Source organism: Mya arenaria, chromosome 13 (assembly GCF_026914265.1).
Source record: "Mya arenaria isolate MELC-2E11 chromosome 13, ASM2691426v1".
In the NCBI taxonomy this organism is placed as follows: Eukaryota; Metazoa; Mollusca; class Bivalvia; order Myida; family Myidae; genus Mya; species Mya arenaria.
This window is the reverse complement of record NC_069134.1, coordinates 31,475,979-31,494,177: the sequence shown is the minus strand read 5'-3', so window position 1 is coordinate 31,494,177 and position 18,199 is coordinate 31,475,979. Positions and strand designations below refer to the sequence as shown.

Sequence of the window (18,199 nt, the reverse complement as noted above, 5' to 3'; positions counted from 1 at the left end):
ATCGATATGTCTAGGTAAATTATCAGACACAACAAATTTAACTTAAACGCATAAAGCTACTTGTTAATGGCTGCTGCATACCGGCATGTTTCTTCTGACAGTCGGAAATAGTCTAATAAATGGCACTCTATAGAGATTAATTGTGTTTCGTCGTGCATATTTTCTGTTTGTAATCTCTAAGTGCCATACAATTTTGTCTTGTCTGTGTCACAATCATTATTTAAATATAATGCCATTAAATGTGAGTGATGGATATTTACTCCTAGTTCCCTTTATGATCCTCAAATGATATCATGTGTTCCTTGTCATGGGATTGTGTTCGTTCTTGTGGGGCGTGTAGTTTGTTATCGAAATAATAATTCCTTTAGTCCATGTTCTATTATGAAACAGACTATAGATCTATTAATACTTGTACCCTTGTTTAACCACTGGACTTCACTTGTAGAATAAACTTAGTAGCAGACTCACGTCTTGTGTTTGTCTTTCACTACTATAACTTGAATACTTGTCAACCAAAACATACAACATGGTGTCAGAAATTATCGAATTCACGTCAACAAAAATGGATATTATAAAATAAAAGCTCTTATAAGTGAACACTAATCAGCAAAATGGCTCTATCTGGAATATCTCCACCTGTGATGAATTGGGACTGTACAAACTTGCCGACCACGTGGGAAAAATTTGAAAGGCACATAAAACTGATATTCGCAGGACCTTTAAAAGACAAGACCGAAGAAGAAAAAGTAGCATTCTTACTTATTTGGGTCGGAGAAAAAGGACAAGATGTTTCACAATCATGGACATTAACAAATGAAGAACAGAAGCAACTTGACACATACTTCACAAAATTCAAGAAACATGTTCAGCCGAAACTAAACCCAGTATTCGCCAGATTCCAATTTAACAACGAAAGGCAAGGAGAGGATAGCATAGAACAATTCGTCACCAGACTAAAGTTAAAAATAACGGAATGCAAATATCAAGAAAATACTGTGGACGAAATGATCAGAGATAGAATTGTATTTGGTATTAGTAATCAAAAACTAAGAGAGAAACTAATCAATGAGGGCGAAACACTCACCTTAGAAAGGGCCATTCAACTATCTCAAAATTTTGAATATTGTAAACAACAGATGAATATTCTTAATGCAAGATCACCCCAAGATGTCAACTACGTCAACAGCCGAGGTCGTGGACGTGGACATGGACGCAGACCTGAGATGCCAAGAGCGCAAAATTCGCCGCAGAATAGGAGGAAAGAACCGACTTGTGGAAAATGTGGGACAATACACAACCAATCAGACAGAAGGAAGTGTCCAGCATATGGAAAACAATGCATACGGTGTAAGAAATACAATCACTGGAAAATTGTATGCCGGTCGAAGAAAGATGTGCACCAAGTGACAAATAACGTGTCGCAGATGAGTGTGCATGACAATTCAGAGGAGGAGGATTCGTGGATGGATAATTACTTTTTAGATACGGTAAGTCATACACAATCGTCCGCCCCAGATCGTGCATTTGTAAATTTACGCATTGGTCCACATTTTCAAAACGTTACTTTCAAAATTGACACAGGAAGCAGCGTAAATACTTTGCCAAAACGCCACTTTGAAAAGCTCAATGTCAAATCGCCATTAGAGGCTTCCGAATCAAATCTAACGTCTTACTCTGGTAACAAAATACAAGTCGACGGTAAAATTACACTCGCGTGCAAATATCGTTCGAAAACCGTGAACACAACGTTCTATATTGTAAGCAGTGATGCACCGCCGTTAATTGGGCTACAGACATCTGTAGATCTAGGATTAATACAACTGACTTACGCAATTGACCGAGAGCATGGCCAGCCAGTTAACAAAGAATACGTCATGTCAGAATACCGTGACTTATTCAAGGGCGTAGGTATACTACCCGGAAAAAGCAAACTGTATTTACGTGAAGACGCTATACCGGTAATAACGCCACCCAGACGCGTACCGGAAGCTTTAAAGTCGCGTTTAAAAGCCGAACTTGATCAAATGGTCAAAGACGAAATCATATCGCCAGTTACGGAACCTACCGATTGGGTTCATCCAATCGTAGTAGTTGAAAAACCGAACGGAAAGCTACGGATCTGCCTGGATCCAAAACCTCTCAATGACTCGATACGCAGACCGCACTACGCAATGTCAACGCTAGATGATGTGACCGTTAAACTCGCCGGCGCGACACAATTTAGCCTATTAGATTTGACACATGCATACTGGAGTGTACAATTAGACGAAGAATCTTCTTACCTAACTACATTCGCAACGCCGTTTCAAAGATATCGATTCTTACGTTTGCCGTATGGATGTAAAGCATCGTCTGACATTTTTTGTCAGAAGATCAACGAAATATTTGAGGGATTATCAGGCATTCACCCGCTGGTAGACGACATTTTGATTTGGGGACGAACCCCTGAGGAACATGACAAAAACCTAAATCAAGTCTTGCTACGCGCACGCGAACGCGGGATAAAATTCAACGCACAGAAATGTTCAATCGGTGTGAAATCAGTTCCATTCTTTGGTCACGTGATCACCGACACTGGACTCACGGCCGATCCTAAGAAAATCGAGGCAATTACGCAATTGCAAAGGCCGGATTGCCGCGAAAAGGTTGAAACACTATTAGGATTAGTTAATTACCTATCAAAATTCGCCCCGAACCTAGCAGAGGTTACCGCGCCTATCAGAAGCCTCCTGAAAAAGGACGTAGAGTTCCTGTGGGACGCCCCACAAGAGCAAGCATTCTCAAAGGTCAAGGAAATAATAACACAGGCCCCAGTGCTAGGTTATTATGACCCTAAAAAGCCGCTTGTCGTCGAAACGGATGCAAGCAAATATGGACTAGGTTGTTGTCTCATGCAAGACGGAAAACCCATCGCGTACGCAAGTAAGTCATTAACGCAGACTGAAATAGGTTACGCTGTCATAGAAAAGGAACTCTTCGGGATCTTATTTGCATTAAAAAGATTCCATCAATTAACTTATGGCAGAGAAGTTATTGTGCACTGCGATCATAAACCAATCTCAGCGATAATGAAAAAGCCATTGTCGGCTGCCCCGCCGCGCCTTTCTAGAATGTTACTCGCACTGTCAAAATACGAGGTAAATGTTCGCCACGTACCCGGCAAAAACATACCTGTAAGTGACTGTCTCTCGAGACAATCATTACCCGATACATTTCCCGGAATGATCGACGGTTTGGACTATCATGTTCATACAGTGCAAAAACAATTACATGTCACAGACAAACGACTCGAGATCATACGCGACGAAACTGCTAAAGACCCACAAATGATAAAAATGAAACGGGCTATAAGTCAAGGCTGGTCAGAGAATAGGTCAAACTGTGATCCAAGTATCGTGGAATTTTTCAATCATCGCGATGAGATAAGCACAGAGGATGGTCTGATATTTCGAGGTCATACGCTTGTTATCCCGAAATCAATGCGAAATGAGCTTGTAGAAAAGGTTCACTCATCCCACCTGGGAATTACAAAAACGCTTGAACGAGCCAAAGGCTCATTATTCTGGCCAGGCATGTCTAAACAAGTTACTGATTATGTAACAAACTGCCCAATCTGCCTTGCCCACAGGGATGCGAATGCTTCGCTACCATTGATCACAACTGATTTCCCGGACAGGCCATTTCAAAAAATCGCGACGGATCTTTTCCATTTTCATGGAAAAGAATACCTATTGACAATAGACTACTACAGTAGATTCTTTGAAGTAGATTACCTACCAAACACAAGGTCACAGACAGTAATTCTAAAATTACAAAAACACATGTCGCGAATGTCAATTCCCGATGTATTGGTATCAGATAATCCTAGCCAGTACACCAGCGCTGAATTTAAAAACTTCGCGAAAGAGTGGGGTTTCGAACACCGAACCTCATCTCCAGGTCACCCGCAAAGTAACGGCCTTGCCGAAAAAGGTGTAGGTATCGCGAAAAAGTTAATGCAAAAAGCCAAGGACACTAAATCTAATCCTTATTTAGCGTTACTAGAATATCGCAATACTCCGTTGAAATGCGGATACACACCAAGTCAATTATTGTTAGGGCGCCGAACAAAATCAATCGTGCCGATAACAAACAAAGCATTAAAACCAACTTTGGTGAATGATCATGAAGTACGAAAAAGAATGATCGAATCGAAACAAAGACAAAAGTCAAATTTTCATAAGTCAGCACGATCGTTACCACCATTATGTGAAGGTCAATCTGTCCGTGTAAAATTCTGAAAAATCTGGAAATTAGGAAAAGTTGTGAAAGTTCACAGTGACCGATCATATCAGGTTCAAATGCCTGATGGCAGCAGTTATCGAAGAAATCGGTCAGTATTACACAAAACGCGCGAAAACACGAATGACATTGAACCGTTCCAAGCGCAAGTTTTGCAACATGAGCAAATACCTGTTACCCCTGTGTCTCCCCCAAAACACTCAAATGTTCCAGATAACAATAATGACCCGCCAGTAAACTCTGGATATTCAACAAGGGCTGGACGATTAGTGCGTGACAACCGAAAATATGTAGGAAGTGAATGGGTGAATTGAGAATGAACAATAACATCAGATAGTGAAGTCTAAATAAAAAGACAATGTTTTACTTAAAAATGTATTTAGATATAACACTTTAATTAAAAGACACATATATATGTATGTATCAAATTACAAAGAAGGAAGCTCTTTAAAACACTGTTGAATACTGTTAATTGATAAAACATATAAATAATGATTTGATGAACATTATGTATATCATATATGTTTTCCTTTTTAAAACAGGGAGATGTTCTATTATGAAACAGACTATAGATCTATTAATACTTGTACCCTTGTTTAACCACTGGACTTCACTTGTAGAATAAACTTAGTAGCAGACTCACGTCTTGTGTTTGTCTTTCACTACTATAACTTGAATACTTGTCAACCAAAACATAAAACAGTCCACAAAAATGTATTCCTTAAATGGATCGTCACACACAGCCGTCGACTTTCTATTGGATCATCTTAGACACAAAAGTAGGCGGTTTTCTATGTTGCATATTATTTAAATGTCAATAATGGTACACGTAAAATATTTTTAGACTCGTTTAAGAAAAGAACAACCAAGGCCTGCGAAGATACCGTTTGCACTTATTTTAAATCGTTAAAGGCCAGCAATCTGTGGTTGTCACAATGTAGAAGAATTATGTTGGTGTTTTGAAAGAGTGATATATGCAAATAAACAAAATTAATGCATTTATATGATGAATCAACTATTTCCGAATGTTTTTAGATATTAAGGTTTCATTTTCCACTTTTCGTCTGATATTCCATTTTAAAACTCTGTGAAAGAAATGTGATATTGTCATACCTTATCAGCTGCTTTAAACTTAAATACATGTTTCCTCTACATCTCATAAACATAGTGAATAATAAACGATATATTATTAACAACCTTTAGCTTGGTTCTACAGTATTTGAGGCCGAGTTTCAAAGATTTGAAAAACTTTTTAAATATTAATATTGCACAAGCCTGCATTGGTTTAAACGTTATTAGTGTAGTTCGTGGAGTACGTTAACGTTCGGATACAATTACACAATGAATACTACAGAGACAAGCCCAGTCGTCGAACAATTCAAAGTAAACCCTGTTTAGAGGCACGAGGCAAGGGCCCATACGGAAATAAACTAGAGACACACGTATAAACACTATATACACAAATACAACACCACAGACAGACCACACACGCATCAAAATAACTTTACCGAGGCCTAAAAAAATCCCAACAGACAGACCACACACGCATCAAAATAACTTTACCGAGGCCTAACAAATACCCATAGACAGACCACACACGCATCAAAATAACTTTACCGAGGCCTAAAACAATCCCCACAGACAGACCACACACGCATCAAAATAACTTTACCGATCAATGATGTGATTACCGCCTTGGAACCATGAGTGAAACACGAGTGTATTCAAACACAAGTCTACTTGGTGGCTTAAACTAGTTTTATGGCGATAAGAGCTCAAACTTGTTCCAGCATTTAGCAATAACTACAAAATTACAATTATAATTCTCCTCCGCGCCAGCAAACTATAATGATAAGATTTTCCTTGTACGCTTCATTTGCGCAATTCTAACACATCATTACATGGTTATATTAACAATCAATGTCTCCCATTTGTATAATCAAACTTAATCCATTCGTACGGATCAACATTGTTCGTTAAGTTTAATTGTGAGTGCACGCTGCAATTGATAACGGGCATTTTTTACAACTATAATAGCAAAATGGATGTTTTTCATTTGGAAGCATTGCCATGATTTGTTTGGCGGGATAGCAAAAATACTGATAATAAATACACGTACAATAAAACAATGGGATTTCAGAATGTAATGCAACTGAAGCGTTGATACGCTTTCTGGGAAAACATGTTGATTTGATTGTGGACATTCTGTTTCAGTTTCATTTATGTGATAATCGGTTGAAAAAGGTTAAGGATTTAGCGTGAAACAAACAAATAATCACCCAAGGGTTAAAAACTGAAGGACTTGTATTTTAATAAAAGTTAATGTAAATAACTGCTCATTTCAAATGTTGTTTTGCATCACCTTTCTGAACGCTTATTTTGCAAATTGTATTATATCCCTTTTCATAAGACTGTATGCGTTAAGCGAGAGATCTTATATGACCATGCTTCAACATTTATTTTGGCCTAATTTGTACTTAATGTGTTAACAAAGAATGCGTGACTTAAGATTGTGTTTCGTCGCTGAAAAATATTTTTTTGCGTGAAACCTTTCCTATAAAGAACGGATGTCTGTTGTGTCGCATTTACTTTTCTTTTTTTGTTATTCTAATTCAACAAAGAAAGTTCTATTCATGATGCATACACATATGCTTCCTATTATCAGCTTCATGTTCTTCGACAACAAATGGTTTGGTTAGATTGTCATCCTGTTCATAGACAGGTAGGGTATGTACGCATTTTTTCATATGTTATATGTCAAAACGTTATTGTCATCATATGTGATTGACGTAAGTGATCTTCGGTATAATGATTTAAAGGAATAAATAATTCCTTTAACAATATTGTTGTTTTTATATTCTATAAATACGGTATGGTCGGCGCCGATTTCGTAGGTAGGGTCAGGCAATTTAATACCTTACCAGCATTGTTGAGGATAATTTGGAACATTTATTTGTCAGAATACGTGTTATATAAAAAAAGAAAAAAGCAGACAAAATGATTGAAATACAATAAATTCTTGTTATTCTTATATCAATGTGTCTATGTGGTAAGGAAATATAAATATTTTGGCCCTACTTTGTACTTTCCATTCTGAGAGAACAGATCACATATTCCTCATTTATTATCTCGAAAGTTCTTTTGATAAAATCCGAATCGGTGTTTTTTAGTATTTTAAATACATTTAAATACATTTGAATTGAATTAAAACTAGAATACCGTGCGCGAAAGACAATACGCGCTTTAAATGTCAGTACTATGATTTGTATACAATAACGAGCAAAATGAAAGGACGCATCGTAGGAATGGTAATCTATAATTTGTTTTAAAAGTCCGGTTTAGTTTAAAGCTCTAAAATGGGTTAATTTGGCCAATAAAAATATTTTTGACAATCAGTTTTAACACGCAGATAAGTGTTGTTTATGTCAAAGAGTTTAACGTGTACTTTGGAATTTCATTGTTGGTGTTAATGATATAATTCCATGTTCGGTTTCCTGAATACCTGCAAGAATCTTTATAGCCGGAAATTAGATATTGATCTCTTGTGAGTGGATGATCCTTTCTGATGCAAAACGCCTTGAATAGTTAAATGACACACAAAACGTCGCACTTTTGTCGTTTATTCTATCTCAGTATGTAAATCTAGTAATACTGTAATGATACATAACGACATGACAATACTGATGCGAATTCATTTCTGCAAAGAGAGGAAAAAGTGGCGGTGGCCGAATGAACTTGGTGGTGGGAGCTGTAACAAAACTGATTAGCGCACATTTTTCATCGATGGGAGCGGTTATAAAGACCTCGGACGCACGAATTGTTGTAATAAAGACGATTGAGTGAAACAGGGAACGTAGCAACGCCTAAGGTAACAAACAAAGATACATCACTGCCACTATATATGAAAAGTAACAGTTGTGCAGCAGACAGTAATTATGAACAAATATACACGTTTATCGGAGACGGAGAGAACGGTAATGTCATCATTTAATACTTTTTGCGATTTGATTGAAAATAACAGATGTTCCATGAATAAATTCGAATCTTGATTAATGCCCTAACACACCGTTTACAGTAAAAAACCGAAAGCAATACAATGCGGAATAGGGTTATGCCCATACACCACTCCAGTAACGAAGCACAACAGCACCAACAATATGTTCGCATTAATATTTTAAGAAACATTTAACGTTTAACTGTTACAACGATGAGCCTTCTCAGAAAACAGAAAACATTTATGAAGAGCAACAGCTAATGAAATAAAGTGAAGAGGCTGATATAAAAATAACAATATGTCTTTCTTGACTTTTTGATTTTTAGCCAAATATATATTTATGTTTTTTAATTAAAATCTTAAGCTCAGCAAATTCCCGATCATGTGAATGATATTTGTTATGACATTTGTCCGTTTAATGCCTTCTAAATTAGATGCCCAATAGACGCGTGTTCCAGTGAATTCGTGTTTTACTGACCGTTTAAAGGCGGTTATCCCATCATTTATCGGTACAACTATTTTGATGTGAGTCTGGAATGTGTGTGGTGTATATTTGTATATATGGTGTTTAAAGCTTGCGTCGCTTGCTCATTTTCGTTTAAGCCTTTACCTTATGCTCTTTATTTTGACTACTGGGCTTGTCCTTGTTGTTTTCAGTGTATTAATAATCTATGTAAACATATTTGTATCGTATACAATTCCTAGCCTGTTCATATCCACCTACCTTCAGACATAATTCAAGACAATCATTTTTCATTCAGGAATAATATATTGTGGCAAGTTTTCTCATAATTAAGCCCCGTTTGTCACCATTATTCACGTGCACTGTCATAGTATTCATTGGGTACGGAATAATTTATCAGCAAAACTCAGATATCATTGTTTGATATTTAAAATCAACATGCACAATTTTCACATTTTCTATATTTCAAAGTAAAATATTACCTTAAACATCGAACCAGTGTTATATTCATCAAGTAATATAATCTGGTTAATACATGCATTCTAACTGTACACTCAAAAAGTCGACCAGGACGTACTGCATCCCGTTATAAACAATTAGTAATTCAATGGAAGCTTTATCAATTACTTTAGTTGTTTAAAATTCAAGCACTTCACGACTATATAAGCCTGAACCACGACCTGCAAGTGCATTGTTCTTTGTTGTAGTGATTCTGCATATCAAATTTTTGAACAGCAACCTATTACTTTCGTCTAATTTTTGTCGTGGAAACTAGTGCAGCCTTAGCCGATTTGTAAAATATACAGCTTCTCGTTAACGTTTGTATGATGTCATAAATCTTATGCAAAGTCTAAACGATGACCAATAAAAAATATAGCATTCTTTGTAAATGTAATTATGAAAGAAAAAGATAAGGAAAAATGAATGTCATTAAGGAATCACAACTCTAAAGATTTTATGCTTTGTATTGTATGTGTTGTATTATGGGCCGGAGGCCTTTCTTTACAAATAAAATTTGAATTGAATTGAATTGAATTGTTATACACAATGAACCATAGTGAATGTATTTCTCTCGGTTAGATTATTTGTATCAGGCCTGAACTCATATTTTTGATACGTATTAGAATTTCATATATATATGGCAACACTTTATGAAACGAGATATGGTCATATATCATTTGTATGCAAATAATTCTAAATAATACATTTTTCTTCCCATTTATTATGACATAACTGATACCTTATTGAGCTGGTGGTCGGCAATAAGGCAAATGGACCATTTTTCTAGGTATATATCACAAAACAAATTGATCACTGAGAAAAGTAGCACCCCATAAGTTTTATGTATATTTTATATACATATATACGACCTGCTCAAGGTTAACTATTCCGATCATTCTCTGTCTCTCGTCCACCATCCGTTCGACTGTCCGTAAACAATATAATCATAATTGTGTTAAAAGACACCACGTTTTAAGCCGCTGAACTAAATTTTCGTATACGCCGTTAAAACGGGTTTTCGTTTGCACAGGTAGGGTTTAACCGATGAACTCTCTATTTGATTGGTGAACTCAAATCCTATGTATATATCAGTCTTGTAACGCATATTGTATAGGAATTAATTATAATGCTTTCGTAAGCCAGCGGAATGAACAGAAAGGATGTGCGGCTTCAATACTTCAGACCATTTATTTCTGCTTGTAGTTTGTTCTGCAATACAATAAATATATAAACTTAAATATCTCTCCAACTATATTAATTTAATTGAAGAGATACATAAAAATCAACACTCAAAATAAAATGCCCGCAATAAACCTCAACACAAAATAGTTCGGTTTTCGCTCATGATTTGTTTAGATTACGTCTAGTTTGCATTGCTCATGATTACACCGAATTGTGTAATTGTCTTAAATGTTAGAATGCAATATTTACTATAGATATATATCAACCAAATTGACAACATACCTCATATAACCAACCAGCTGAATTCTTGAAAATTCTTAATCTCTGTAAAGAACCAAACGTAACAAATAGTTAAATAAAAAATAGGTGTGGTCTATTTCATACAAGTCCTTTCAATCGTTAACGCAAATTCTCTTTCTTTATAATGAACAATTACATCTCTTGAAGAGAGTTATTATGTTATGCAACTTCTTGTTTAAGCAGAACTACAAAAGTGCCAAACATGAGTAATTCAAAAATATCTACAATTAACATGATAATAAATGTAGTTTGTTTTGAGTTCTTGGAGAAACGTTTTGAACCGGACGGATGATGTTAAGATCAGAAATATTGTATGTGCCTGTCAATAACATATCCTTTACACAATACTAAAATCTTTTGTATGCCGTCGATTTATGATCTTGGTTAAGAACAATCTGCCAATATTTATTATTTTTGAATTGTAATTATGTTTTAATTCTGCTTAAAATTAAATCTTAAATGTTTGTCCAATTTGAAGTTTTAATCACCGTTGTAATAAATGGATATTGTCCCTGTTCTGCAGACGAAGCTATTCCGTCCTTCATGAATAATGTGTCCGTTATCGCGGCTGTTTACGATAGATAGTGATTTCGTGCTAGTGACTTTAATGGACTTAAAAACACAAATTCCAGTTGTGCAATAAAATGTAAATCGTTGATTAGTGTAAATTGCATCGGAAATCATTAATGAAACAAATTTTGTTTGCTGTTATAAACTGTTCAGCTGAAAATCGTCGTAATGACATTAATTCAGGCATGTGTGAATGACGAGACTATATAATTCAGCATCTTAGAAATGATAAAGAAAAAATGCAAGATACAAAAAGAAGAATTAAAGAATACTACAGTATTTAATTGTGTTGACCTCAAAAACATTTCAAGATTAGTTAGAAGAGATTGTGAAAATAAGTATAAAAATAACCAAATGACATTTTCAGACCAGTCGCAAAAAACAACGTTTCTTTCGAACAACATGGGGCAATGTAGAAAAGAAAACGTGTTCCAGTTTTCGCATTAAATAGGCGATTTTTCACTAAACAAACATTGAAAACGTTTTATTCGAAAATGCGTGCATCACATTTATTTTTGAAATAGGAAGTTGTTTTTCCTTCATATGGACTTTCATTTGAAAATGTTGAGTATTTCGTTTTAGTTATTTCTCCAGTAGTAAAGTAGCAACCTCATGAGAATATAGTTAAATTTTTGTCGAGTTAGGAATTTGCGTTGGTATTTCCTTTACGTTTCTTTTAAATAAAGCATCGTGTTTACCTCGGGATTTTATCAGACATTATCTGAGACTCTGTCCTAGTAATATATGAACTTTTATTTTTACTATTATAATTTCATCAAAAGTGGCACAGGGCCTTTAAAGTCAATACTTCAAAACATATGGATTTATTGAAATAAGTAAACAAAATAATATGCATCACAATAATTTAAGGGCAAAAACCCACATACATGACATAATATTCATTTGCACAGCATTTCTCATAAACATGGTCAATGTGTACGAAGTCAATACCGCAAAAACTTACTTCCCGACGTCCTAGGACGAACGGACGTACCAACCTTATAGTTTATATAGGTTTTTCCTTCTAAAATAATAACTCATAAGCAGGTGTTTTTATAAGCTTTTCGTATCGAAAACTATACAAATAATCCCCTTACCCTATGAAATAAAGCTCATGAAGCCGTACATGTTGGAGCAGACAACCGGACGGACATACGGACGGACGAACGGACGGGACAAAGTGATATCTGTATAGGCCTAACCACCAAGTGGTGTCGTACAATAACATACAGCTACTGCAATTAGGTTGTTTATAGCTCCACATAATTGAATGTCAATGTAAATGACTATTACTAAACTAATATAACTCTTAACGAAAAACTAATAGAGTGTGTATGCGTTTGCAAATAAACCACCCTGTTAATGTGAATTGCATCTATCAAATACCACAGCTTTGAAAGTGTTTAGTTTCACATAAAGCAAAAAGAACCTAATTTTCCAGTCTTAAGTTGTCTGAATAAATGTGTAACTGTGACGAGAGCGAACTTAAACTACCACCATAAACCTCGTATGTCATGACAAATGGGAATATAAGTTTTTATTGTTAGGTCTTCTACACTTTCCGGTATATTAAGGCCAAATGTTTGACCACTCTATTAAATACACAAACACAATGCCGGAATGAGGAATTTGATATATAGAACATGTATTACTTGCATTTATTGTGGCGTTTATTGTGAACAAAATCAGTAGCAAGTACCATTGAAAGTCGTTGAAAATGATACAAAAATGATATGTTAAACTAACCTTTACTTAAATGCCACCAGACTGCTTCACACCGATTTCGAGCTTTAACACTGAAAACTGATTTTTACTTAAGGGATATGACACCAAATTGAACAAAAATCGGAAAATACAGTTTTTTCTCAAAACAAGCCTAGATTTGGCAGTGCGAGCTAGTAGGAGGCCGATAATACATCAATTTACATGATAAACGAATATAAATGCAACCGTTATGTTGAGTTTACCCGTTAAAAGATAGCGCATACTAGTTTCCCAGTTTAAATAATAGTGTTTGACATTTTTTCTTTCGATTGTTTCATCTGGTGTTTAGTCCCTTTAATACCTTTACTGTAGCACTTTTCCTCCTAATATTATTATAAGATAATGAAGGTTTTATTTTAATTTTAATTTAATGATGTCTGTGAACCGATATCATTTTGTCCAATATTAAGTACAAAATATAATGTGGAAAATAATTATTCGGTTTAATCACGGGAATTGCATAATAAATTGTTGATAAAATGAAAGCGTTAATTTACATTTTAATCACTTTGCGTCCTCGTTAAAACGTTCAATGATAATCAAACATTGCTGTAAAAAAATGTCGAACAATATAGATCATTGCTATTATAAAAAAGTCAATCCATCGTTATGTGTTGTTGGCGAAATTCACGACGGGGTATCCACGTGACCAAATGGTAGGTTTCAGTGCAAGATGGCGTCACCAAAACGCTCGACTCGAGCCGAAAATCAAGGTAATACATATTATTATAATACTTTCTTTCATTTTTAACATAGCCTTTCATATGACCCACCTATCTAATGTGTAACAGCATATCTATGTTTTCCTTGAAACTTTAACCGTTATCGAGAACACTTCTGCAATGTTTCCAAAATGTACGAAATTCGACTGGTAGGTTACAGTCCCATTTATCATTTTGGCTCGGATTTAGCGGAAAATGAGGTTATAATTTGGGGAAATCGCAAAAAACCACTTTAGTTTTGTATAAACATAACAGGCACATGCATTTGGGAACGAATATTTTAATGATTTTAAAAGATATGAGAACGAAAAGAAAATGATAGGTTGCAGCTCCGACTTTTGAAGGGATAGGTTGCAGTTCCATATTTAGGTTGCCGTCTGGACTGCAGATTCTTTGACTTAGTTCTAGTGTAGAAATTGAAAAAAGTGAATACGTTAGCTAAAATCCGTAGCTGTAGTAACTTTCGGTACGACTAGTTTTCAGTAGAGAACATTTGGAAAGTAAAAGACAGCGGCGATGAAAAATCACAACTGTCAGGTATCGCTTTACTTAAAAACAAGGAATTGTTTTTCAGATTTTTTTTCCTTTTTTTCTTCAGTTTTTTGTTTATTTTTATCATTTATTAATTAATTAATACAATTAGCATTCCTTTAACAGATATGACTTGAAGATGTATTTTAATGTTTTTTTTAAGCAAACAATAATGCAAACTTAGAACTTTGAGTACTAACTATAAATTCAAAGTTGATATCTAAACTTCCAAAACAAATCTAAACCAAAGTTATAAGGCATTTTTTGACTGGCGCGCAAAACGCTCCAGCTACTCTAAATTAAGATCTTATTGATACGGCCGTAGAAGTGTTAATGTGCCTCTCCATCGCATTTGGCAAACAACACGCTGCAAAAACACTGATTAGAACTAGCCATAATTGTGGCTCAAGCAGCCTCAAATGTGCGGTATATTTCTAATGGCGCCTTATTTATAAAATATGTTTCGTTCATGAAGTTCACAAATTGGCATTTCTCACAGACTTTTCTTAGTTCTTCTATAACTAGATTATATTAAACAGTTAAAACATAGAAGGCTCGGTTTGTTTTGTATGTTATAATTGAATATCATATACACACTGATTACTAAGGTTGGTGGCGACGTTATGGAAGTTGAGGTTTCGTCGTGCATATTTTCTGTTTGTAATCTCTAAGTGCCATACAATTTTGTCTTGTCTGTGTCACAATCATTATTTAAATATAATGCCATTAAATGTGAGTGATGGATATTTACTCCTAGTTCCCTTTATGATCCTCAAATGATATCATGTGTTCCTTGTCATGGGATTGTGTTCGTTCTTGTGGGGCGTGTAGTTTGTTATCGAAATAATAATTCCTTTAGTCCACAAAAATGTATTCCTTAAATGGATCGTCACACACAGCCGTCGACTTTCTATTGGATCATCTTAGACACAAAAGTTGGCGGTTTTTTATGTTGCATATTATTTAAATGTCAAGAATGTACAAGTAAAATATTTTTAGACTCGTTTAAGAAAAGAACAACCAAGGCCTACGAACATACCGTTTGTACTTATTTTAAACCGTTAAAGGCCAGCAATCTGTGGTTGTCACAATGTAGAAGAATTATGTTGGTGTTTTGAAAGAGTAATATATGCAAATAAACAAAATTAATGCATTTATATGATGAATCAACTATTTCCGAATGTTTTTAGATATTAAGGTTTCATTTTCCACTTTTCGTCTGATATTCCATTTTAAAAATCTGTGAAAGAAATGTGATATTGTCATACCTTATCAGCTGCTTTAAACTTAAATACATGTTTCCTCTACATCTCATAAACATAGTGAATAATAAACGATATATTATTAACAACCTTTAGCTTGGTTCTACAGTATTTGAGGCCGAGTTTCAAAGATTTGAAAAACTTTTTAAATATTAATATTGCACAAGCCTGCATTGGTTTAAACGTTATTAGTGTAGTTCGTGGAGTACGTTAACGTTCGGATACAATTATACAATGAATACTACAGAGACAAGCCCAGTCGTCGAACAATTCAAAGTAAACCCTGTTTAGAGGCACGAGGCAAGGGCCCATACGGAAATAAACTAGAGACACACGTATAAACACTATATACACAAATACAACACCACAGACAGACCACACACGCATCAAAATAACTTTACCGAGGCCTAAAAAAATCCCAACAGACAGACCACACACGCATCAAAATAACTTTACCGAGGCCTAACAAATACCCATAGACAGACCACACACGCATCAAAATAACTTTACCGAGGCCTAAAACAATCCCCACAGACAGACCACACACGCATCAAAATAACTTTACCGATCAATGATGTGATTACCGCCTTGGAACCATGAGTGAAACACGAGTGTATTCAAACACAAGTCTACTTGGTGGCTTAAACTAGTTTTATGGCGATAAGCTCAAACTTGTTCCAGCATTTAGCAATAACTACAAAATTACAATTATAATTCTCCTCCGCGCCAGCAAACTATAATGATAAGATTTTCCTTGTACGCTTCATTTGCGCAATTCTAACACATCATTACATGGTTATATTAACAATCAATGTCTCCCATTTGTATAATCAAACTTAATCCATTCGTACGGATCAACATTGTTCGTTAAGTTTAATTGTGAGTGCACGCTGCAATTGATAACGGGCATGTTTTACAACTATAATAGCAAAATGGATGTATTTCATTTGGAAGCATTGCCATGATTTGTTTGGCGGGATAGCAAAAATACTGATAATAAATACACGTACAATAAAACAATGGGATTTCAGAATGTAATGCAACTGAAGCGTTGATACGCTTTCTGGGAAAACATGTTGATTTGATTGTGGACATTCTGTTTCAGTTTCATTTATGTGATAATCGGTTGAAAAAGGTTAAGGATTTAGCGTGAAACAAACAAATAATCACCCAAGGGTTAAAAACTGAAGGACTTGTATTTTAATAAAAGTTTATGTAAATAACTGCTCATTTCAAATGTTGTTTTGCATCACCTTTCTGAACGCTTATTTTGCAAATTGTATTATATCCCTTTTCATAAGACTATATGCGTTAAGCGAGAGATCTTATATGACCATGCTTCAACATTTATTTTGGCCTAATTTGTACTTAATGTGTTAACAAAGAATGCGTGACTTAAGATTGTGTTTCGTCGCTGAAAAATATTTTTTTGCGTGAAACCTTTCCTATAAAGAACGGATGTCTGTTGTGTCGCATTTACTTTTCTTTTTTTGTTATTCTAATTCAACAAAGAAAGTTCTATTCATGATGCATACACATATGCTTCCTATTATCAGCTTCATGTTCTTCGACAACAAATGGTTTGGTTAGATTGTCATCCTGTTCATAGACAGGTAGGGTATATACGCATTTTTTCATATGTTATATGTCAAAACGTTATTGTCATCATATGTGATTGACGTAAGTGATCTTCGGTATAATGATTTAAAGGAATAAATAATTCCTTTAACAATATTGTTGTTTTTATATTCTATAAATACGGTATGGTCGGCGCCGATTTCGTAGGTAGGGCAGGCAATTTAATACCTTACCAGCATTGTTGAGGATAATTTGGAACATTTATTTGTCAGAATACGTGTTATATAAAAAAGAAAAAAGCAGACAAAATGATTGAAATACAATAAATTCTTGTTATTCTTATATCAATGTGTCTATGTGGTAAGGAAATATAAATATTTTGGCCCTACTTTGTACTTTCCATTCTGAGAGAACAGATCACATATTCCTCATTTATTATCTCGAAAGTTCTTTTGATAAAATCCGAATCGGTGTTTTTGAGTATTTTAAATACATTTAAATACATTTGAATTGAATTAAAACTAGAATACCGTGCGCGAAAGACAATACGCGCTTTGAATGTCAGTACTATGATTTGTATACAATAACGAGCAAAATGAAAGGACGCATCGTAGGAATGGTAATCTATAATTTGTTTTAAAAGTCCGGTTTAGTTTAAAGCTCTAAAATGGGTTAATTTGGCCAATAAAAATATTTTTGACAATCAGTTTTAACACGCAGATAAGTGTTGTTTATGTCAAAGAGTTTAACGTGTACTTTGGAATTTCATTGTTGGTGTTAATGATATAATTCCATGTTCGGTTTCCTGAATACCTGCAAGAATCTTTATAGCCGGAAATTAGATATTGATCTCTTGTGAGTGGATGATCCTTTCTGATGCAAAACGCCTTGAATAGTTAAATGACACACAAAACGTCGCACTTTTGTCGTTTATTCTATCTCAGTATGTAAATCTAGTAATACTGTAATGATACATAACGACATGACAATACTGATGCGAATTCATTTCTGCAAAGAGAGGAAAAAGTGGCGGTGGCCGAATGAACTTGGT

The 18,199-nt window shown here is 35.0% G+C and overlaps 1 protein-coding gene across 1 annotated transcript; it reads left to right on the top strand.

Moving 5' to 3' along the window:
* The first annotated feature begins 611 nt into the window (after nucleotides 1-611).
* LOC128215197 (uncharacterized protein K02A2.6-like) lies at nucleotides 612-4,280 on the top strand. The gene has a single exon (XM_052921905.1). It carries the CDS (start codon nucleotides 612-614, stop codon nucleotides 4,278-4,280), a length of 3,669 nt encoding a protein of 1,222 aa, XP_052777865.1.
* Nucleotides 4,281-18,199: the final 13,919 nt, after the last annotated feature.

Bases quoted from the DNA above. Each gene is read 5' to 3' on its own strand.
- LOC128215197 (XM_052921905.1), top strand. From the start codon at position 612: ATGGCTCTATCTGGAATATCTCCACCTGTGATGAATTGGGACTGTACA.